Source organism: Eublepharis macularius, chromosome 4 (assembly GCF_028583425.1).
Source record: "Eublepharis macularius isolate TG4126 chromosome 4, MPM_Emac_v1.0, whole genome shotgun sequence".
Classification (NCBI taxonomy): domain Eukaryota; kingdom Metazoa; phylum Chordata; class Lepidosauria; order Squamata; family Eublepharidae; genus Eublepharis; species Eublepharis macularius.
Genome location: NC_072793.1, coordinates 93,785,000 through 93,810,265, shown reverse-complemented (window position 1 = coordinate 93,810,265; position 25,266 = coordinate 93,785,000). Strand labels below are relative to the sequence as shown.

Sequence of the window (25,266 nt, the reverse complement as noted above, 5' to 3'; positions counted from 1 at the left end):
TTGGGGTTGGACCTTTCCCTAACAGGTGCAGCGCTTGGACATCAAGTGTTTTGGCTATAGGCTGTGGCGGCGGTGAGTCTTCCAAACTGTGCCTTTAATTATCATGGGCGTAGAAAGAAGGTTGGCTCAAGCGCAGCACCCTGTAGGGAAAACCCCCTTGCACTGAAGGCAAGAGTGTAGTGACCACAGTGCATGCAGAGCAGAGAAGTAAATAAATAGGGCTTGGCCCAAGGCTAATATTGGCCATTAAAGTTGAGAGAATTCACCCATCTGCTACTGCAAATCATTTGCTGTTACTTCAAAAGAAGAGGTCCAAAGAGGCTGCAGATGTATTAAATGCTTTCACTTAAGCAATTTTAGTACATTTTTAAATTGAATATAAGAAACAGGTTATACCATGGCACTTAATCCTAAAAATATTTTAAATATTTAGAACTAGTTATGAGCCTATCTACAATCAATTATGTGGCTCAGTGCTACATTATCTGCTTTACATACAGAAAGTTCAAGCGCCAGCACGGTGCAGTAGTTTGAGCATCATACTAGGATCTGGGAGACAGGTTCAAATGCCTACATTGCCATAGGAGCTCATTGGATGACCTTAGGCTTATAGACTATTAGTCTAACCTACCTCTCAGGGTTCTTATGAAGATAAAATAGAACAAAGAATTATGTGCACTGCATTAGGGAGAAAAGCAAAATATAAAGTAGGTAACACAGTACTTAAAAGAACTAGGTACTAGATGATATGAAAGACCTCTTGTCAAACATATATGCTGCCTTTTCTGGCAATCTACCTAAAGAGCTGTTCCACCAGGCATATGGTTGATGCTAGGCGGAATCCCCCCATCCAGTCGAGCATGGTCTGTGCCCTCCCCACTAGCACTCCCCATCTGTTGAGCTCCACTGTAAATGCTCTGGTGAAGGTGAAAGGGAGGTGCCATGTGTATGCATATAGTGCATTTTATTATGCCGCTGAGTATACGTGTATGTATATATATATATGTATTTTAAATGTTAGGATGTTTATATATAATTTTAAACTGTGTAATTGTTAGATTAAATGTAGGTAAATTGTAATCTGCTCTGAGCCTGCTGGTGTGAGGAGGGTGGAATATAAATCTAATAAATTAAGGTGGCTTACAAAATGAAACCTTAAAATACTGTAAATTATCAATTTAAATTCATTAAAAACCCAGATAGCACAAGGAGGGGGCCTTTTATTATCTATGATGGACTGGACCTGCATGAAAGCTAAAAAAAATGGATCCAAACCCACTCAATTATCCAGAAGATTTTAAAGATTAATATACAAATGAAACCAGAAGCATTTTTGTTGGGATTAATGGACAAACAAGTTACTGATGGTAGACTTTTTGTATATGACAACAGCAGCGAGAGTTATATGCTTAAAAATGGAAAGCTACAATATTAACTACAACAGAGGAATGGTTGGAGAAGATGGAGTATGCCACGATGGCCAAACTTGAATCTTTGATTAGGAAAAGTCATTGGATAAATATATTGATACCTGGAAACCCCTTATAGACTTTTTGCAGGAAACAGAGAGAAATGAACAGATGGTTTCTGCTTTTGAAGATTAGGGGGTATAAAAAACATTTAGAGGGAAAGGAGAAGTAGTCATTCAGGGTAAATTTAGAGTTAAGGTATAGTATTGACTGTAAGGGTAAATTTGGATATAATATGTAATACTTCTATATCTTTTCACAGAATAAATGGTACTTATTCCCAATTTCTTTTGCTTTTTCCTTTTAGTTCTGTGTTTCTTTCCTTATTTTCTTTTCATTAATTTGTTTTAAACATTTCAATAAAAATCAAAAACTAGACAGCATAAAAACATCTAGCAGCTTAAATCTTGTTGGTTTCTAAGGTGCCACTAGACTCAAATCCAGCAGCTTGTTCTCTGGCTAAAAACAAACTATAAACAATGATGTTAAAAGATTAACTCTTAATTAAAAACCTGTGTAAAAAAAATGGGGCAAAAAAAAAGTAGCAGACAGTAGATGATCCTTAAAGGGGAAGGGCATTTGACAGGCAAGGTACCACTGCTACATTCAGCTTCAACTTGTTCTGCCTTAGCCACCTGACCTCAGCCTCAGTGCACAAAGATGACCACAGCTGGAGGGTTGGATAATGTAATATAGAGCTGGTTGTCATCTGCATATTGATGACACCCAACCCCAATGCTCTTGACCATCTCTTTGTATCTATAAAGAGCATGGTCTCGCTCTCTCTAAAAGCGTGCATATCTGTATCTATATATGGAAAAGAGTGTCTCTATCTATCTATACATATATATAAAAGAGTGAAACAACCAAAAAGCTACACTCCTAACACCAACTTCATATTCAAGCCAGTAGATGAGAATGGAATGGTCAGTTGTGTCAAATGCTGCTAAAAGATCTAACAATATCAAGAGAGATTGTTCCCTGTCCAACTTTAAATGACTATCATCTACCAGAGAAACTAAAGCTGCCTCAGTACCAAACTCTGGGCTAAAACCAATTTGAAATGAGTCACTCGTGTTTTTTGAGGAGCAGCTGTAACTGGCATATCAGCCAAAGTGGATAAAAGACACTATGTGCCACACAGCTCTAGGCCAGGATCCAGCAGCACTCCCACATTACAAACCTGCTCACTGAGGGAAAATGCAACCTCCTCTAGAACAGCCTGACTCCTCAATCAGCTTCTCCATTGACCAGCAGCACTTCAGTCTTGTTTGGACTAATTTTCATCTTATTGGATTACCTTAATCAGGACTTCTACAGACCCACCTGACTCAGCACTTAAAGAGAAATAGAGCTGGGTGTCACCTGCATGTTGGTAGCAACTTACTCCAAATCCTGATTAAATCTCCCAGCAGTTTCATATAGATGTTAAACAGCACAGGGGGACAAGATGGATCCCTGCAGGACCCCATGGGGGAACAGGAGCCCTTCCCCCAGTGCCACCTTTTGGAATTGGTCAATCTACAGCAGAACCACAAAAACAAGGTGCCCTGTATTTCTAGCCCAGCCAGTCTCTCCAGGCTGCCATGGTTGATGGTACTGAAAGTCACCAAGAGGTCCAGGAGAATCAGCAGGGAAGTCCCCATCACTCTCCTGGTGTTTAGTCAGGGGGACCAATGCCATTGCTATCCCAAACTAAGGCCTGGACACAGATTGAAATGGGCCTAAATAAGCTGTCTCCACCAAGACTGACTGAAACTGCTCAGCCACCACTCACTCAAGCACCTTGTCCAAAAAAAAAGAACGGATGCCATCAGATGGTGGTTAAGTTAGTGGGGTCCAAGGATGCCGTCTTCAAGAGGGGTCTCACAGATGCCTCTTTTAAGGCAGTTGCATTTACAGCCTCCTGAGAAGAGGTGTTTATTACCTTCCAGATCCACTTGACCAACCCAGCCAAGCTTGATTCCAACAGCTACAAAGGGCATAATTTCAAGCAACTTCTCACTTTTGAAATGCTGATGAGCCTTGACCATTCAGAGTAGACAACATTAACTTTAGTAGACAATTTTCTGATTCAGCATAAACTAGCTTCAGGTAGTCATATGTCACCAGTTACCTGAAACACCATAATAGAGTGCTAGAAGTATGGATGGTGGACAACGAGCCACATGTATGATTGACTGCAGATTGACAAGCCACATGTATGATTGATTGCAGAGGATACGATCAATTGACATGGTGTAAGAAAAACCAAGATAATCCACAAAATGATAAATTTCTAAATAAATTGATTTAATTTAACCTTGGATAACAAATATCACGGGCACAAACAGTGTTAGCCCTTGTATCTTATAGGAATTATTTTTTTCAACTCTGGTGTACATTTTTAATGTTTTCAGTAGAACATTAAAAACATTAAAATTATGCAGCATTTCTGACATTAATATGTAATGCTTTACCAAAAAGGAAAAGTAGGTATTAAATATACCCATTTTCTCTATCCCTTTCCACTTGCCATCTCTACTGCAAACTAGAGCGCTTCTCTGCAAAGATAATTCAGCTTCTGATGACAGTATTATTTTGAGTTCATTACCAACTTTTAAAGATTGTCTTGGAACATGATCATTGCAAGCATAATTGTATCTTGGCAGCATCCTATCCCCAACTTTAGACTGTACTACAAACAAGCAAGCCCAGCAATTATGGAATACTCAGTAGCCTTAATGGTTATATGCAGCATACAATAGATTCAAGTTTTGATATACCAATTGTAAGGATTTTGTATTTGGAACATACCTTTTAGCCTATAATAGGAGTTACAGTCAGCTCACTGACTTAGGGTTGCCAGTTTTGCCTTCTAACAAACCAAATGCATCAGATATACAAGTTGCAAAGATAGTTTTAGGATGATAATGAGAAAGGATATCGCATCATTAGTAATCTAATACTTTGCAGAGACAGTAAAAAAGTAAAAATTCCTGTTTTCATCTGTGCTATGCAATGTAATATATCACACCTATGTGTTAGAATACAGGGCTATTTGGCCTCTCTTTGTAGTAACTCCAATTCTTTCTGATGGTACTTCTGTATCTACTACTTCTCTTTGATTAGAATGGCTTATGTATTGATTGGGTCCATAAAACCTGCCACAATAAATTTAAGATCTACAAAACTATTGTTTTGACTGAAGCAATCGGAAATGTCTGGGCTAATCCACCAAAAAGTTAAATAAGACACAACCCACATGACAATAAAGGAAATATTTATTAAAATATATTCAAGAAACTGTCAAACTTCTAACAAAAGCCAGGAGAGAGTTGAAGGGAGAAACATCTGTACAGGAAACATTGTTGAAAATGCTTTTACATGCTTTATCTTAAAGTTTCACAGTTTAGTTATTGTCTACAAAAATATATTTCTGAAACTCTGAGTCCTCTATAAAAAAGCTGGTCAGCAACAGCAAACCTGACAAGCAGAATATACCTTAGGACAGAGTGAGCTCCTCCTGCAAATAAGTTTGGCATGACCCAGGGTACTCCTGCCACCTCAGTATTAGGAAAAAGATTACTGCTCTTTGGGATTAAGCTCCACATTAATTCTGAAGGAAGGCAATTTGAAAATGGGACTCTCATTCCTTTCTTCCCCTGAATGCATAAAATCTGGAGCATGGAGTTGCACATCTATATACACAAGAAGGGCTCCCTGCACCAATATTTGGTTATTAGGGGAGAGACTCACATCTTCTTGTGGCAACTGTTGAGTTCTAACAAACAATATACTGTTGTGTGTTGTGTGCAATCAGAACTCTTTCATCAGCATCTGGACAATCCTTTTTTCTGGGACAGATGCTTGGTATTAGCTAAGGAGTCTCAAACCTGCTCTGGATCCTCAAATAATGCCACTCTGGTAGTTTTAAAGTAATTTCAATTCCTAAACATAAGATAGGGTAATACTGGTTATTTTTGAGGGCTTAAGGCTTCAAAATCATGTTTACCAGCATCCAGAGCCTGACACAATTGTAACCACTGTTAAGTACATCTTTTCTAATAAAATAACCAGTTTGGTTTCTAGATAAAACAAGAGGCTTAGTGTAGCCAACTGGGATCATCCCAATTTATCTCCTCATGGAGGTTTTACCTGATAAGTCCTTAGAGGTATTCATGTGTAAAAAAACTTGCTTACTAATATATGAGAGCCACCCTAATTAAGTGTATCTTGCAAGTATTCCCTGAAACTGACTCTGAGCAATGCCACAACTAGGGCCCTTAACTGGAAAACTTACAAATAGAAGTCAGGAATTGCCAGGAGCAAGCAGGAAGGGGGAAGTTACTGATGTACTCCTCTTATAATGCAATATGACACCAGGACAATCAACTTCCTGTTTCCAGCAGGAACTCTGAACTCATGGGTTGCCAGAACTTAAGCAGCAGTTTTAAAGCCACGTAATTTGTTAAGTTGTATTGGCCAGTGAAATACACCAATATCTCCAAGTAAGTAAAAACAGGAGTAGCAGGGAGGTACCTGGGCAATGTGTATTCTGCATGAGCACATCACATAAACACAGAATCAATATCCTGAGAAGCTCTGCTTTCATCTTTAAGCACATTTCTGCTTATATGATTGTAGGCAACAAATTGGAAAGGAGTGGCCAGTATCTAGTTTCAAATGGTAAAAAATGAAGAGTGCCAGGTCCTCAAGGTTCTCCATTGTTCTTCCTCCACATTTCTATTTCATTTCCTCTCTCTTCAATTTCTAGGTCCTTCATACCTAATTATTTCCTTGCTCTCTCAGGTCTAAGCAAAACATACCCAAGTGGCAAAAACCTATATGAATGTTTATGCTGTTCATTACACATGCAGATTTGGGATAAGGATGGCTCAGAATACACACAGCCCTCTGAAATAGTGCAAGACACTATGGGTATTTGAAGTGCATCAAAATGTATTAATTTTTTTAAATAACTTGGGTGTTTTCCCCTTATAAACAGGTTCCTAATAATTATCTATCAGCTGGCCAGCACACTTAATGGAACACAGCTTTCCAAGGGCCAGTGCAGATTGAATGCAGCACTGGCCCTTAACCAGAGTTAAGGGGCTCACCATAGGACCACATGCTGTGTCTTCTCTCATGTGTAAATTTCTACCCACTCTATGTTGGTTCAGAAATGTTTCACCAATGTTAATCCTGGGCAATATAAATCTGAGCATACTTTGATCCTAGCTTTTGAAATCCATGGTAGTAGGGAAAGCGGAAATTCTCATACAAGAGGAAAGAGGCCGTGAATGAGGAAGTGTGCTATCCTATGGCAAACTCCTCACTCTTTTAACACTATGTCAAGACGAGCAACACATATCTGAATCAGCCCAAACAGTAGCCTCATTCAATTTTTAAGTCAGGGTGCTAACCTTCTTTTACTGGAAGAACTGAACTGCTTGCTTTTGCCTCACATATAGCTCTTCAGAACTGGATGCTTCATTCAAAGGCTCTCCACATTTAGTGTGCCCTCCATGCAGGTACTGATAAAACCCTGAGCAACCAAAGAGGTATATGATTTTTTCAAAACAAAGTCATAATCATCCAAGACCTATAATGCTATTGTGCCTCCCTCACTACCACAGACTATGCTACATTAAACACTTCCAATTCACATTCTAACAAAGCACGCACTACCAGGGAACCATATGCCATCTCAAGGAAAGAACCAAATCTGGACAACACAGAAGTGAGATTTCCTTCTTCCTCACACCTCCTCCTTGCTTTAAATGAATTACACCCTGGTCTGTTTGCACTTAGCAGTGGAGAAGGAAAAAATTGCAGGCAGTCTGCAAAAGAGCTGGAAACACGCTAACCTATTCTCAATTGTAATCACAGATCCAAGTTGGGGTTTCTACTCCACCTCAGCTTCAAGTTGACTGGGGACAGAAGAGTGGGGACGTGCAGGAGTCTGATACTAAGTAGAACAATTCCCATCCTCCATTCCCAAATTCCTTTGTCAGTTGTATGCTCAAGTAGTACACTTTTTCTCCTCTGGGCCAACTTCTGTGACATACCCATCAAGGCTATCCTCCAACAATAATAAATATTTTGTTTCAGACTAAAATATATACTGTACCAGGAAATAAGCAATTTCTGCCCCCTCCTCATAAATGACAACTTGTGACCTTAATTCTGCTTCAAAATATATTTCAAATGCCTCCTTTGAAACCACCCTAGGCAAAAAAATTAGAAGTTGCCATAGTTTAACCAAGTTTCTCAAGACAATGTTATGGCTATCTGCAAGATCAAGAATGAGTTTAGTTGCTTTCTTTTTGCAAGGCAAGGAGGACTCAATTCAGAGAAAACGTATGAAGAACATAAAAATTCAGCACACACACCTGGACCATTTCACACTAGACAAAGCCAGAGGGAACAATCCTAGCTTGGTCTTTGAAGTGGATTGGAAAGAGGTCAAAGAGGGCATAATATCTAGAATTTCTGCATAATCATAATCATTTTCTTGTAGCAAAGTTGCACTACTAGTGTGCAAGAAGAGGCATTACATAACCTTAAGCCTGGAGTTCTGAATCACCTGTTTTCTTATGTGTTGAGCTCTCATTCCCTGAGTTGGGCCCAAATCTCAAACTTTCCATCCTGTGATTTCACAAGCATCTTGGCTGTCAAAGCAACTCCACTGATTCTCTGAACATGTTTTGAACATTAATCAGATTCCAAGCACAATTTCAAATTCACTCTAGCTCTTGTAAATGCTTACCCTCAGTGCCCTGGAAGCAAGTCACCCACCAACTACAGCTGTTAACAGTATACAGGAAGGCTCAAAGCAATAAGTGCCCACAACTGGAAAAGGGTCCCCTTATTCTTATTAAGCAACAGGTCAACCCTCACCCACAGTTCTCCCTTCCCACTATAATGATCTTTGTCACTTGTACCTGAGTTCTTAGCTGATCTTCAATTTAAGAAGTCACCTTAAGAATCCACACCACTCTTGTTCTGGAATCACTGTTCTCATGTGTTCAGCCAGGTGCTGTTCTGCATATCACAGTGGAGGCAGGTGCATGGGAACTTGCATGATAAAACTAAACAATTATCGAAAGGATGAAAAGTCATTGCTTCTTTGCCCCGGACAAGGAAAGAGATTCACCGAGAGATTTAAACTAAACCTGTTATAAAATATCTGTTTAAAGGCAAGGGCTAGAATTTGCCAACAATGAAATGCATTCTCCTGCCCAGCATGAACAGGAAACAGTCCACAAGGTGTCACAATAGGTCCTAAAACAGGAGAAGCCCTCCCCCCCCCTGCTTTCTTACGAGGGATGAAAAGAGATAGAGATGCTACTGATCAGTGGAGATTTCTCTGTCTGGCTCCAATTTATTTGATTCTCCTGGGGAAGGGGTATGGGGTGCAGAGTGAGACACAGAGGGAATGCCATGAGTTACAATCCCCTCTACTGCAGGCTCTGGCAGCCCTGGGGCTGCTACTCCCACTACTCCTGGAGGAAACCTGTCACACAAAAAAAAAAAAACATTATCATTACAAGTCACTTTGAATGGCCCTTGAATATTTCACTATCATTCCCCAGAAACTATCCATGAACTTAAAGGCCATCAGAAATTAAGAACCGTGAAACTGGTACAAAATGAGCTTAGAGCAGCTATGAAATTTAACATTTATCTTGTTGCCTGTGGCACATAACACTATTTTCCAGCTGACTCAGCTTGGTCCTTGTTGTTTCAGGGATAAACCCACACGTTAAAATCACTAGAAGGGCACCTAGCTAGTAGCCCATCTGAAGCAGAAGGGTCCTGAAGTACAGTGGCTCACTCAGGTTGGCGCTCTAAAATGGCCCCCTAAAATAACCATCTACAAAGGGAACCATGTTTTATTTCTTGTCAAGAGTTTGCTGCCAAATAAAAAAAAACACCACAAGGTTTGAGCAATTGTCACAAAGCTAGGCTGTATCCAGAAAGTTAGGAAACTGATGCACAGCTAAAAATACATGAATAAACAGTACAAAAAGCAATTGGTAAGAATGCACACACATCTCACCTGTAAGCTGCAGCTCCATTAAGCTCTGGATGTACCGTTGCAGGATCAATACTGGACCACTGAGCCGCTAAAAGTAAGTATTCCTTATTAACACAGTTCCTCAAAACATCAGGTATGTGACCTATGAAAAAGTCAAAAAAGCAAAAACAAAAGATGCTACTTTGAGAGCTAACTTGCACAAAAAAGGAGAAAACAAATGTCCCTTCCTATTTCTAACACATGACCTAAGAAACGCAAGAAAAATCCATACCACATCATCCATGTGCACATAACATCTCTAGAATGTGCCATACAAAGAATGATCCTCAATTGTTTTAATAAGGGATATATTAATTGAGTACTGTTTCACAAATTTGTTTATACAGAGTAAGGGATGTAATAAACAATTTGTATATTCTTTTGTTTCTCTTGACACAACCATATACTACACCATATATTGCAAACCTCCCTAGACCTCAATTATACAGGCATCTCGTGCGTTCTAAAAACAATTCATTAAAGTGTCCCGTGCTCAAAGTGCTATCATGGATGTTATTAAAGTGCAATTGCTTTTGGCATCCTATGACACTATTTCTCATATAGAACTCGATTTGCCTTGCATACAGGTACAATACAGGTACAGTATAATAACACACATCACAATAAACCTAATTTAAGAAACCAAGTGGAAAGTAAGAAGTATGAAGCCAGGTAAACTAGAAATTATAAAATAAGAAATGGAACTCTTAAACAATGCAGTCCTAGGCACTCAGGACATTTTCAGTCAGAAAACCACACAGTGTTTTACTATGGAAATGAACTCAAAAGAAACAGTGTTGCTCTAATAGTGAGGCGACACACAGCACAAGCAGTCAAGAGCTACAACGCAAAGTCTGACCGAATAATATCAATCAGACTTCAGTGGAAGCCTGTTATGGTTATGCTCCAACTACAGTTGCTGAGGAGGAAGAGATCGAAAACTTTTATGCAAGTGTTCAAGAAGAAATTGATAGTACACCTAAACAAGATATGCTGATAATTATAGGCGACTGGAATGCAAAAGTAGGAGATAAAGCAGAATCAAACAGTTGGAAAATTTGGACTAGGATTATGAAATGAAGCAGGAGAGCGGCTCATAGAATTTTGTGAAGCTGACAACCTATTCATTGCTAATACATGCTTCAGGCAACCAAAAAGATGATTGTATACATGGAAATCATTGGATACCAATACAGGAACCAAATAATTACATAATTGGAAGCAGAAGATGGAGAAGCTCTATTCTCTCTTCGAAAACAAGACCAGGAGCTGATTATGATACAGATCATGAGTTGCTAATATTAAAAATTAGAAGAGAGCTGAAGAGAAACACTAAAGGAATCATAGTGCCAAAATACAATCTAAATAATATTCCTGAAGAATTTACAGACCAGGTAAGGAACAGAATTGCAATACTAAATTTAATTGATCATGAGCCAGAAGAACTATGGGATGAAACCAGAGATATTATCAAGGAAGAATGTGCAGACTATTCCAGTAGCCAAAAGAAAGGAGAAGCCTAAATGGATGACTGAACAAACACTTACAATTGCTAAAGATAGATGAGAAGCAAAAGCAAAAGGTGACTAAAATAAGGTCAAAAAGAGTCCAGTAGCACCTTTAAGACTAACCAATTTTATTATAGCATAAGCTTTCGAGAATCAAGTTCTCTTCATCAGATGCCTGATCAAAACTGGGCAGATACAGAAGAGGAGGGGGAAAGAGAGAGAAAAAAGGGAGGGGGCATAAATCACAAGAAGGCAGAATGCAATTAGCATAGAGGCAATCAAAACATTCCTTTGCTTGGAAATGTAAACATCTCCTTTTGGTGTGCAGTCAGTTTGTAGCAGTGAAGGTGTCCAATTCCTATGTAGTATAAGCCTTCGGTAACCACAGCTCTCCCTGCCAGTTGCATCTGACAAAGAGAACTGTGGTCCCCGAAAGCCCACACCAGGCGTCACTGGGCTCCCCCAGATCACGCCTCTGTAAAGAGAATCTGTTACCTGTGGTAATGTGATAACCATTCATAGTCTCTATTCAGTCCCCGCTTGACAGAGTCAAATTTGCATATGAATTCCAATTCAGCAGCCTCCCGTTGGATTTTGTTTTTGAAAGGTTTCTGTTGAACCACAGCGACCTTTAAGTCTTTGGTGGAATGTCCTGGTAGATTGAAGTGTTCTCCCACTGGTTTTTGGATGTTTCCATTTCTAATGTCAGATTTGTGTCCATTTATTCTTTTGCGTAGAGGTTGGCTGGTTTGTCCAATGTACAGAGCAGAAGGACATTGTTGGCACATGAGGGCATATATCAGATTGGAGGATGAGCAGCTGTAAGAGCCAGAGACAGTGTAGTTGATGCCATTGGGTCCTGTAATTGTATTCCCTGGGTAGATATAGGGGCAGAGCTGGCATCTGGGTCTGTTGCAGGGCCTGGTCCCTGTGCTGGTGACTCTGCTGGCCAATTCATGATTGTAAGTGAGAAGTCGTTTAAGATTGGGGGGCTGTCTGTAGGCAAGGAAAGGTCTTCCACCCAGGGCTTCTGAGAGAGAGGTATCATTTTCCAGGATGGGTTGTAGCTCACTGATGATACGTTGGATGGGTTTGAGCTGGGAGCGATAGGTGACAACCAGTGGTGTTCTGTTGTTAGTTCCTTTAGGTTTGTCCTGGAGCAGACTGTTTCTGGGTACTAGTCTGGCCCTGTTAATTTGTTTCTTCACTTCATTTGGTGGGTACTGTAGTCCCAAAAATGCTTGTTGTAAATCTCTTAAGTGTGAGTCTCGGTCGAGAGCATTGGAGCAGATACGGTTTTTTCTCTCTCTCTTTCCCCCTCCTCTTCTGTATCTGCCCAGTTTTGATCAGGCATCTGATGAAGAGAACTTGATTCTCGAAAGCTTATGCTATAATAAAATTGGTTAGTCTTAAAGGTGCTACTGGACTCTTTTTGATTTTGCTACTACAGACTAACACGGCTAACTCCTCAGGATAAAATAAGGTCAAAATTCTAAATGCAGCTTTTCAGTGACTTGCACACAGAGACAAAGAAATCTATTATAATAACAAGTGCAAAGAAACAGAAAACAACAACAAAAAAGAAAACAAGAGATCTGTTCCAAATGATCCCAGAAATCAAAGGGAAATTCAAGCCACGGCTTCAGATGCTGAAAGATCAACATGGAAATACAGTATCTTATCAGGACAAAATAAAGGAAAGATGGAAACAATACACCAAAAAACTATACAAAAGAGATGGAAGGATGACAGATACTTTTGTTGAAGAATCTTTTGATGAAGAACCAGAAATCCTAGAAAGTGAAAGCTGTACTCAAAGCAATTGGGAAAAACAAAGCACCTGGAGTTGATGGAATACCAATAGAGCTATTTCAAGCTACAGAAATGGAATCCATCAGAATCTTAACAAGAACCTGTCAACAAATACGGAAAACAAAACAATGGGACACACACTAGAAATGCTCAGTCTACATTCCAATTCCAAAAAAAGGGGATGCCAAAGAGTGCAGCTCTTTGGGACTATCGCATTAATTTCCCATTCAAGCAAAGTGATGCTCAAAATTCTAAAGCAAAGACTCTTACAATATATGAAACAAAAAATGTCAGATGTTCAAGCTGGATTCAGAAAAGGAAGAAGCACCAGAGATCACATTGCAAATGTATGATGGCTAATGGAACATACCAGGGAATTTCGGAAGAAAATCAGCTTTTTGTTTTATAGATTACAGTTAAACCTTTGACTGTGTGGATCATGAAAAGCTATGGAGAATCTTAAAAGAAATGGGGGTGCCACAACATATGATTGGTTTGATGCGCAACCTGTACTGTGAACAAGAAGCTAATGATCAGGACAGAATATGGGGGAACAGAATTGTTTCCAACTGGCAAGGGTGTCAGACAAGGACAGGTATTATCTCCCTACCTGTTCAACCCCTATGCAGAGTATATCATAAGGAAAGCTGGATTAGATCTAGAAGAAAATGGAGTGAAAATTGGTGGAAGGAACTTTTAACAAATTGAGATATGCAGATGATACAACACTACTGGCAGAAAATAGTGAAGACTTGAAAGGACTACTAATGAAGGTTAAAGGAGAAAGCACCAAAGCAGGATTATAGCTGAACATCAAGAAGACAAAAGTATTGACTACTGATGAATTACACAATTCTAAAGTTGACAATGAGGAAACTGAAATTGTTCAAGATTTTCTATTCCTTGGCTCAATCGTCAACCAAAAGGGAGGCTGCAATGAAGAAGACTGAGACTTGGAAGATGAGCTGTGAAGGAGCTAGGTAAGACTGTTAAAGATAAAGATGTCTCTCTAGGAACTAAGATCAAGATAATCCAAACGATGGTGTTCCCCATTACTATGTATGGATATGAAAGTTGGACAGTGAAGAAAGCTGACAGGAAGAAATTTGATTCATTTGAAATATAGTGCTGAAGGAGAGTTTTGCAGATACCATGGATTACCAAAAAGACAAATAAGTGGGCACTAGATCACATCAAGCCTGAATTCTCCCTAGAAGCTAAAATGACAAAACTAAGGCTATCGTACTTTGGTCACATCATGAGATGACAAGATTCTCTGGAAAAGTCAATAATGCTAGGAAAAGTGGAAAGCAGTAGGAAAAGAGGAAGACCTAGAACAAGATAGCTTGACTCAATAAAAGAAGCCACATCCTTCAGCTTGCAAGCTCTGAGCAAGTCTGTTAATGATAGGACGTTTTGAAGGTCTTTCTTTCATAGGGGTCACCATAGGTTGGAGATGACTTGACAGCACATTACACACTCACAAGAAACCAAGACAATGCCTGCTGTGTAAACCAGACCCAGGGAAAGAACCCTGGAAGAAACTGCAGAGCAGTCTCTCCCAGTTACCTGTGATAGCTCTGCGAATCTCCTTAGCTGCCTCTTCCCGGGACTCAGTGGATGCCTGTTCACTGTACCACGCTGTGTGAGGAGTACAGATCACATTGGGTGCATCTTTTAGGGGCCCATTTGCAAAGCTGTGACACAGAGAAAGAGGCATGTTTATTTACTTGTTTAAGCAGTTTATACCATTATCTTTTCTTCCACTGTATCCCTACAGCAACCCTGTGATGTAGGTTAGGCTGAGAGTCCGACTAGCCCAAGGCCACCTAGCAAGCTTCCATGGCAGAACGAGGATTTGAACCTGGGTCTCCCAGATCCTACTCCAACACTCTAACCACTACACCACACTGGGTCTCAAGGTGCTGAGGAATTTATGATGGCAACACCCCAACTGACCAGAGACCCCGAGTGAGGATCATCCTGCTTAAAAGTGGTAGAGGAAGGCAGCAGTGTATATTGACAGCATAGTCCAGGGGTCCCCAACATGGTGCCTGTGGGAACCATGGTTACCAATGACACCTTTCCTGGCACCTACCAAATATTTTTAGAAAGTAGGTGGGGCTCTTACCTAGCAGGGCTTCTGATTGGTCATTTGAGAGCTAATTAACTTCGCAGATTAAAATAACTTTGTTTCAGCAGCAACTGCCACCACAGTGTTGGTTTTATTCTCTCTTACTCCTCTTTCCCAGCATATTTTTAAAATTACCCTCCTCTCCCTTGCACTTGGGTTTTATCTATGTGGTTGGCTCTGCCTCCTGCAACAGCCACTTTGTGATTGGCTTTGCTCCCTGCAGTATGCATTTTATGGTTCTGCCGACCACCCTGTGGCAAAATTTCAAAGGAGTCCATAGGATCAAAAAGCTGGAGACCCCCAGTATAGTCATTACCTGAAGGGCTCGGACTCATGCACATCTAATGCTGCCCCTCTGATTCTCCCCTCCTTTAGAGCTTGAGCCAAGGCTTTCTCATCAACCAGTCCCCCACGAGCTGTATTCACCAGAAAACAACCTTGGCGCATCTGTAGAAACAAATACAGAAGCAGCTGCTAAGCACTAACAGAATGGCAGTAACAAGAGCTGCAGACAGTAAAATAAGACCACAGTGTAACACTGATATAAGACAGTCATTGTGAACAGGAGGTGAAGAATATTTCCCTTAGATACACCAAGAGTCTGGAAAACTCACTGCAACCTGGATAGTGGAAAGCATACACACTTTATCAGAAAGGAAATAACCTAACGAAAGTTACAGCAATATAAAAACCCTCTGAAAGGAGGGGAAATGAGAAAGGCAGTGGGAAATGCACATTGCAGGGAGGAACCTTGAAAACCCCTTGAAAACAGTGGCTGAGAGACTGGCCATTCTTCTCCCTCCCATCAAGTCAGCGCTCCATCTTCATCCAACGACACTGCTTTTATAGTCTGTATCCTGGGCTTCTTTTGAGAATTTTTTTTTTAAATGAGAGAAGGAGAGAGCATCTGCATGCATGGGCATTCTATTAGTTTAGTAACAATGTTGCCTGCCTACAGACCAGTTCCTCCCAGGCTGGAAGGCCACCTCTTCTCCCAGCCTGACAAGAGAGTCAGAATAATCCCACACCACTAAGAGCATAGTATCTTTTTGTCTTAAGGATCAGAGATGCAGCTGGGGGAAAGTGAAGATGATGGGCTTGGGAAAACGGGAGAACAGATGCTGAGGGAAAATAGAACCTTTTCTCTAAAAACACCAAGAAAGTGTGGGCTGAACAGAGAAATCAAGCTCTCTTTTCTACTGTCAGAGAAACAGGGAATTCAGAAGACACATCTACAGCAGAAGCTCAATTATGAACTGTCTGGACCCAACAGAGGCCACTGCCTATCCTCACCCTCTGAGCAGCAGCAAAGGTTGGGTTTCCTTGGTGGACTGATCCTCCTCTCCAACATCATGCAACTCTTCCTCCTCTCCACTCTAACCTCCCACAGAGAACAGGCACTAGCCAGCAGGCCACAAGCACCTCCCCATTCAAGACAAGTGTCTGCTTCCAGCTGCCATCCAGTTGGTCAGCCACTCACTCGCCCACTGTTTCTTTCTCCCCACCCAAGAAAGACATCAGCCCTTGTTCGCTGACACCCTCTCATTCCTTCACTTGCTCATCTATGCAGGCAGTGGCCAGGAGTAACAGTTGCCTCCTGATTTCCTTGCCTCCTCCCTACCTCCAGCACCAGCTCCCTACCACCACTACCACCACTAGATGACTGCAAGAGAGGACTGGGCAGCAAGTTGGCCAGCCATTAGTGGCAATAATGGCAACAGAGAACAGCAGATGACAGCACCAAGGCTTGCTATGAACAGCACATGGGTGGGGGGAGCCAAACAACTGATGGAGACAGTAGATTTCCTGAAGACTGGGGAAAGGGATTGAGGAAAGAGGCTTTATTAATGGGGGATGGGGGGAGAGATATTGCTATGTTGCCCCACAATTGCTCTGTTTGGACTACTGTTTGGTATAAACTGACAGTGCCTTACTATTCAGCCTCGGGGGTCACTGACTTCTTGAGGCCTCCCTCTTTAAAGGAGATCCCCTCTATATTTGCCAGAGTTTGTTTGCCTTAAATAGTTTCCTGTCAAGTAATGTCAAGTCTACAAGCAGCTTTGCTCATCATTACCCAAAGACTTAGATGGGGGCTTATGGAAAGAAGGCAGTACCTTATATCTGGATTTAATTGCCTGCCTCAATCTTGTCCGTCTGCTCTCCACTTCAGAAGTCCCCTTCAAATGCAGCAGAGATGCAGTCAGTTTCAGCTATTTTAGTCAGACTAACTTCTACGCTCAAAAGTTGCTCCTAATGTAGATGTTTCAGTCAGGTTACAAAGCCGCCAAAGGCACCAGCGATAATACTTAAACCATCACAGCTGCTATTACTCTAGCAGGACAAGGACAAAGTCAGCCTCTTACTGCCATACCTTCTGAGGGAAAGTCAAAGTCTCTAGCTATAGCAGCAGCTGCTTTATCTGTCATAGGAAACATGAAGTCCGTGCAGTCCACAGCAAAAGGTAACAAGCTAGTTCTGGTGCTCAAGAACCACAGGCAAGAAACAAAGTGCTGCCCAGCAAACTTCCCAGCTCACTTAATTACTTCTTGTTTTTATCTTGCTTATTCTTCATCATGGCCTTTTAACAAAGACAAAATATAGCATACACCAGTCTAAACCAGATAGTCTAAGGCCATATGCTGAAACCTGTGATAGCTCACAACACATGGACAATGTCTAACTCTAAGGCAGAAATAGGAGCTGCCTCCCAGTTCAGCCCACAGCCAACTCTTCCTTCTGCAGAACTTGCCTCACACTGGAAAGTACAATCAGTTTCTGCACCACTGAATGGAGACAAGTAGGAAGCAGCACTGATGGAAGCCCACAAGGAGGAATTACAAATATCAATACAATTAAGCAAGCAAAGACTTGATATAATATAAAATTGTTCCCATCAAAAAGGCACAGCATATTAAAGGAGCACTGAGGGGCCAGACAGACAAGAGCAGAAGGTATGAGGCGACAGGTATTTTATAGTCACAGAACTGATTTAGTCCCGAAGTCAACAAAATACTACCCTCAGCAGAAATGCAAACTCTAGATCTACACAGCCCAAGCTTGTATGGAAGCTGAAGCCACACCGCTGAGGCAACCCCCACAGCAGCACCTTGTATTCCCAGCACAATGCAAAGGTGTACCTGTTTAATGGTGAAGTCGTTGATGAGGTGGTGATTATGCTCATTGAGGCTGCAGTGCAATGTGATGCAGTCACTGTGATTTAGCAGGTCCTGCAGGGTGGGCATCCGTTGCAATCCTAGTGAACGCTCTACTCCATCAGGTAGATATGGATCATAGAAAATCACATTGAAGTTAAAGGGCTTTGCACGCAGAGCAACTGCTTGCCCAACTCGGCCTTAAAGAAAGAAAATGTGGTCATCTTAAACACAGCACATCACATTCTTAAGTATTGGGAAGTGTTAGAATGGCCCATGTCATGATGAATTCCTATCCTCTATAATTAAAAAGAGTAGGAAGACAAAATAAGGGTACTCCATATATTTTTTCTCTAAGGAAACCCACTCCACACACACCCTATGACAGTAGTCATCACTCAACTGGATAGTGAAGATCCTCTGTATTCTAATATCAATTTCATATGATAACGTTCATTTATAAGACAAGTTTGCAGAAAGCCAGTACAGATAATAGCTGAATCACACATAGAACAAAGATGTAAGGGCCAGTAACAAAATCCTGTCCTACTGGGGGGGTCTTTTAAAATTATAAAAACACAAATTATTTTGTAGAACCCTGACCAACAGATGAAGCTAAGACAATAGTTTTGATTACAGTGTATTAGTGGTAACTTGGAGATTGTTTGACCCGATTATTTTTTTTTAAAAACTGAATCACTGGAAAGTCACTACTAACTGTAAGTAACAGTACAGGACAAGACAGACTATAGACAGCCCTTTATATAATTCACCGTCTCTGTCAATGGACAAAGCCATACTGACAAAGATGGAGCAGACAACCAAGAGGAAAGGGGGAAAGTTGCAAGACAATATTTAGAACCTATTCCAGATCCTATTTCTGAATTTTATAAATTCAAGTATTAAGGATATTTTTTTCAAAAGCTAAAAGTTCATTTTTTTTATTTCTAGGTAACAGAATCCTTTTCAGACATCAACATTAACTTTCTGAGCTTCCGTTCTGGATCGGAGTAGAGACACAATAACAAGGTTCTTAAAAGAGCTGGCACAAGCCCTGCTCATATCCAAGTGCATTACTTCAGCATGTGCACAGAGAAGGGAAAAAAAGCAACTTGGGCTGGACAAAATGATCATGGCAAGTGGGCTGAGTCAAGGGGTATCAAATAGCAGCTTACAAAAAGGACCTTCCAGTGCCTTCACCCCTGCGTTCTGTTCCCAGGATGCCAATACAAGGACTAGGTTTTATAGCTTCTAGAGAGTGACTCTATTGATTACTATCAGCTTAGCCTCTGAGATGTTGAAAGTGCTCTGATAATCCTCAAAGATCTCTTTCACAATATGCAAAAGCATCAATTTCTTACCAAGACCAATAATGCCTAAGGTCTCGCCACGGATACGCACAGCACCTCCAGCCACTTCTCTAATCTGTTCCATACTTGAGGCTCTGTTTCCTTCTCGCATGGCCTGGTGGAGCCAAGTAACCCGCCGATACAAATTCAGGATGTGGCAAAGTGTGGAATCAGCTGTTTCTTCCACAGACGAGGAAGGGATGTTGCACACAGCAATGCCTAAGAAGAAGGAGAGAAGAGGCCATAAAACCCCCAAATACAAACCAGGATGTGAAAACACATCCCAGCACTCCCATGCTACAGGCAAGACAACGCTAGAGCACAGCAAAAATTCAAGCAGCTAAGTACACTGGCTGAAGCCAGACATTTATTTAGACCAATTGCTCACAAGCACTTGAAACAGCACCAGTTACAAAATGAACTAGACCTTTATATTTAAACAATGTTCATCTCAGACAGAGAGGCACGGTTGTGCAGAAGTCATACTGGCTCCTCAAGTTTTTATTTGCATGCTACAGAAAATCTCCAGCCCAAAATGCCTCTTAAAATGTTCCTCCTAGAAGACAATTTGCTCCAAGAGCAAATTGAGGAGGTCTGCAATGGGAGAAGTAAGTTGGTAAAAATCACATTGCCCTCATTCCAACAGCAAAAACCTTCCACTGATCCAACCCCTTATTTCCAAGAAAATGGATTCAGATTGGAGTGTTAAGCTAACATTTTCTAATCAATCAGTCAGCAAAAAAAGTTCACCAGGCACTATGTCTGTTGTTACATATACCATGCTACAAGTCCAGCTGTGTCAGAGCCTTGGGCAAGTTACTATTTCTCAGCCCCAGTTTCCCATTTCTGAAATGAAAATAGCACGCATGAAGCTTCCTTATACCAAGCCAGACCAATGGTCCATCTATCCAGTATTTGTTTATTCTGACTGGTCGCAGCTCTCCAGGGTCTCAGCTGCCTGTCTTCACTTCACCTGCTATTTGATCCATGAACTGGAGATCCCAGGGATTGAAGTAGGGCCCATGAAAAGCACATATTGTACTACTGAACTAGCCCCACCCCTGAAGTATCACCTGAGAGCAACCATCACTTGAAGCATCCTCGTTTTCTGATGGACTTCTAATTTAAACTAAGAGATGTTGAATTTTTTTTTGCTCTACTTTTTACCTATTCATTTTTAAAGAATCACCAAGAGATCACCATACCTAATTCTGCAGCTGACTTGATATCCACATTGTCATAGCCACTGCCAATTCGCACAATGACCCGGAGAGCTTTGAACTTCTCCAGGTCCTGGCGCGACAAAGTAATGGTGTGGTACATCAGAGCCCCAACAGCTTCATTTAGCACCTGTGGGAAGACAGATCAACAAAAAGATGCTTGTTCCACAGCATTAGAATGGATCAGAACAGTACTCTAAAATCCACTCGCTAGGTTTGCCAGCAATGAACTTCACGTATGATTCTGGCAAGTGCCCCTTTCCGACATACCCAGCACAAACCTCCCCCACCCTTAGTCCTCCATGAGTTACAGAGAACTTGGGAGAAGGACGAGATGTTCCAGATCCCCAACACACTGGGTTTTTGAAGTCAAAATCAGTAAAGCACTGTTTTTTTACGGAGCAAAAGCAGAATGTGAAAGCAGATAAACACTCTCTGCCTTCTCTAAGTTCTCTGTAGTTCATGCTGGGCTTTTCCAGAATTTGGTGAGTCAATGACAAACAGCAACCTACTGAACCATGCCAAAATTCATGACTTCCTGAACTAGACCCTTAATTCTTCATTTGAAAGGACGACTCCAGCCTGTTCATATAGCATGCTTACCTTTTCATGGATTTCCTGAGTTGACTGGGCATCACAGAAAGCCACTGTGGCAACATCCTTCAAGATAGGCATCTCTACAGCGCAATCCCTGCCATCCAGGAGGGCAACCAAGGGACGTGCTGGCATTGGGCCATTACCAATAGGAGGCCTTATACCTACAGGAGAACAGAAACCTTAATTGGCTGTAAATAAGAACAAAGGCCACTCATTATTTATTTATAGCCTGCCTTTCCTTTTACAAACAGCTTACACAGGAGGTCTTCCATTCAGGCACAAAGCAGGTCCCGACCTGCTTAGCTTCAAGAAGGATGTTGTGCCCACTAACCTTATCCTGGGACTCACTACATCAGTCTTATTTCAGCTGCACCAAAAATGGATGTTACCTTAATGGGAAGAGTCACTTTTAATATCCTTTTCAGACATACAAAAAACTCCCCAGATCCACTCCTGTTAATACACACACACAAACATTGCTTGAACAAATAATCCGAGTAACTGGGCTCAGTTAGACTTGTGAACTATATTACCGTCTGTCAAAAGAACTGTGCAGTCTATAAACCAGACCAATTCCATGCAATCTCATGTAAGGCAAACAAAACAGTGACTCCTTTCTTTGCCTACTATGGAGACCAGAAATAAAGGAAAATCAGGATCTAAGGAAGGAAGAGCTTCCTTCTGAAGAAGGAAGACACTTGTTAAATCCAACACATACACATCCAACACATGCATTTCAGATTCAAAAACACAATGATAAGAGACAGAACAATTTCAAAGGCTAAAAGTCTGAGAATAGTGCTAAATGTAGTACAAAAAAGGGAAAAGCAGAGACACACAAGTCCACAACAAGTAACAGTATTGTTATACAGTACCAAACAACAGCAATTCTTAAGCCTCATCATGATGAGCATTCCTAGATCAAGACAAGAAACTCTCAAGTGAACTAACACTGCAGGCCTAAGCACACGTGGGAATAAGTCCCAGTGAACTCAATTTGACGTATTTCCAAACACCATCCAAAGAGAGGACGAATCAGTCCAAGCAGACCACAAAAGCCTTCCAAAAATAATTTATATATGATTGGAAAAAAATGTCAACAGGCAATGTACAATTAAAGAATCCAAGCCAGCCAAGCCATTAGGGTTCTGTTTCTTATCTTTTTTTCAGGCTTTAGTACAGGCACAGAATCCCACAAGCCGCAATGGTTTATACGTGGCAAAGCTGTCTCAGCCCGCTGCACCACCCCGAAGGGAGCTCCTGGCGGGAGGTTGGCAATGGGTATGCCGGCTTCATTATTTCCCCGTGAGGATCTTGTGCTGTGTTCCTCAATTCTGGCTTATTTCGCCCTAGGGCGGAATAAGCCAAAATTGAGGAACACAGCACGTTATTGCGCGTTATAAAGGCTGTGAAGAAGCGGGTTACAGCGAAACGGGGCCGAGACAGCTTTGCCACGTATAAACCATTGCGGCTTGTGGGATTCTGTGCCTGTAATAAGCCTGAAAAAAAAGATAAGAAACAGAACCCTAATGGCTTGGATTCTTTAATTGTACATTGCCTGTTGACATTTATATTTTCCAATCATATATAAATTATTTTTGGAAGGCTTTTGTGGTTTGCTTGGACTGATTTGTCTTCTCTTTGGACGGTGCATATTGCAGACCATTCCCTTGTTATATTGTATTTCCAAACAAACAAGTGCAGGATCAAATTACAAAACAATATGAGGACAACTTGCATGATAGTTCTTAGTCTTCTGACACTAAAGTTAGAAGATGAAAGACAACACACTTCTGAGGATTCTAGGGAAGCAAAAAGCTTCTGAAAAATTGCTCCCCTCCAGTTAATGCAGTGTTTATGCCTACTGGGAAATACTGTCCCAGCTACAGTCATCCCAGCATCATGCTGACTAGAAAGGAATAAATAGAAAAGCAGTCTGTCTCATTCATCAATTGTAACATAAAGGGGGGGAATATCGATAGATGCTAGCACCTACATCAGTAACTACCTTTATCTCCTTAGGATGATAAGTAGTTCTGGAGTTACTGGCATGCTAGCATCTTAGGCCACTGGGCACGATGCCCATGGCATTTTCTTAGAATGATCCACCTTACACAATTGAGCATCCTGATGAAGAAACTGGCAGTTAAAGGAGGCTAATCTCATGAGGAGACAATGACTGTGAAAGAGTAAAGAAAAAACAATGCCAAATAGCAGCTGCATTAGCAACACACACTTCTCTTCACAATTTCCTGCACCTTCAAACACCCACACACTTCCGCTTAAACATTTAAAATCCCTCATCTCCATCACAGCTTTAATGAATATAGAACAGCTCTGCAGACAGCCACTAGGTTTAGGCAAGTAGCAATGCGGGACCCACTCAAGCCCTAGTATTATATACTTTGGTACAAACAACCAGGCAAGTTAGTTTTTCAATAAGCCTGACTTACAGCTTCAGAAAGTACCTGCCTAAGGCATCAGTAAATTGTTCTTGGAAGATTCCAAGATAATGGTTCTGAAGTTTTTGCCACCTGCAAGGGGTCTTACCCCCCCTCCTAACAAAATGTTTTTGTACACATCCTGACTGCCAAAATACAAACGCCAAACCTCCTCATGACCTCTTCACAGACTGTGTAATAGAGGCAACTGCCTCTCTTCTCAATATGTTGAAAGATGGATACTACCAAGGCAGGTTCATTATTTATTTACATTATTTATAGTACACCTTTCACACTGCAACTCAAGGCGGATTACATAGTACAAGTCTTTCTCAAAGTTCAAGATACAGGAAGGAATCTGGCAGACCATCCCCCCCCCAAATCTCTGAAACTTCTTTCCAAGTTTCCTGTCTTTGTTACTGGAGAAAACTTGGGTAGCCTCTTCCCTTTCTCAAGAATGCTATCAGTGGTAATGTCTGAGACTCCCTAATCTAAAATAACTACCCAATGTGGTAAGTCAACTGTATAATAGTTGCTGCCAGTAATAACAGGAGGTACAAAATCACCAAATGAAATCTCACCTCACCTGCAATCTTGGTGACCCTACTCATGGCCTTAGCGCACACACACACACACACACACACACCCCAATAATAGAAAAGACTGCTGGTCCACTTTGCGGGAATACTGAAAAATTTATCGAGATAATGTAGCAATACAGGCAGTGTACACACGTTAAATGTTATAGAGTACAAGCAACAGTTGAGAGCTTTCACTAGTCAGTGTGGGATTACGACTCTAGCCCGCCACTCGTTACTTTTCCTCGCAGATCGGGTAATTGCATCCAAGTTTACAACAGGAACAGCAACACCGACATCTCGCCACCGGTTTGATGATGATGCTTTTAAAAAAATAGCAGTCTTCTGTCACCGCAGCGCGTAAAGGGCAGCGTAAAGGGCAGCGAAGGAGAGCCTGAGACAACTGGCCTTGAGGCACACCCACACCTGGCAGCCAGCTGCTCGAGGCAGATCTTCGCCTCTCCCGCAGCCCACCCCAACCCAGCCCTCCCCAGCACTCAGGGCGTTACCTTCGCAGATGCGGTCCAGCCTCTGGCGCTTCACTTTGTGTCTGTCCATAGGACACGCCGAGACAGGCGCACGCGACTCCAACAGGAGATGGAAGGATGGGGGGGAGCTGCAAAAAGGCACAGCTCAGGCTCAGCTAGCGGGACCGGGCGCAGAGCGCGCTGCGGGACCCAGGCCAAGGCACAGCGGCGGCAAGCGGGACCCCCAGCGGCTTGTCGTCCGCCTCCGCCCGCACAGGAGGCAGCGGCGGCCCAGCCCGGCCAGTCTAACCAGTGCAGCACAGGCGCCGTCCGCCTCGCCTCCGCTCTTCCTAGCACAGTACCCCCGCCAGTGCTCGCCACCGGCCTCCAAAAGGAAGCGGAAGGGCCGGACTCCGTTCGCGGAAGGCAAGACCTCCGTCGATGCCAGGGCGAAACGGGCTGCGTCAGCATAGAGGG

At 41.8% G+C, this 25,266-nt stretch overlaps 1 protein-coding gene across 1 annotated transcript; it reads right to left on the bottom strand.

Annotated features, from left to right (window-relative positions):
* Nucleotides 1-4,714: 4,714 nt before the first annotated feature.
* Nucleotides 4,715-25,206, bottom strand: LOC129328105 (C-terminal-binding protein 2). Its single transcript, XM_054976880.1, has 9 exons — nucleotides 24,832-25,206; nucleotides 21,310-21,464; nucleotides 20,692-20,836; nucleotides 19,499-19,705; nucleotides 18,123-18,337; nucleotides 15,302-15,432; nucleotides 14,421-14,548; nucleotides 9,514-9,634; nucleotides 4,715-8,967 (listed from the first exon to the last, which is right to left on the bottom strand). Exons 1-9 carry the CDS (start codon nucleotides 24,878-24,880, stop codon nucleotides 8,799-8,801), a joined length of 1,320 nt encoding a protein of 439 aa, XP_054832855.1. The 5' UTR covers nucleotides 24,881-25,206; the 3' UTR covers nucleotides 4,715-8,798.
* Nucleotides 25,207-25,266: the final 60 nt, after the last annotated feature.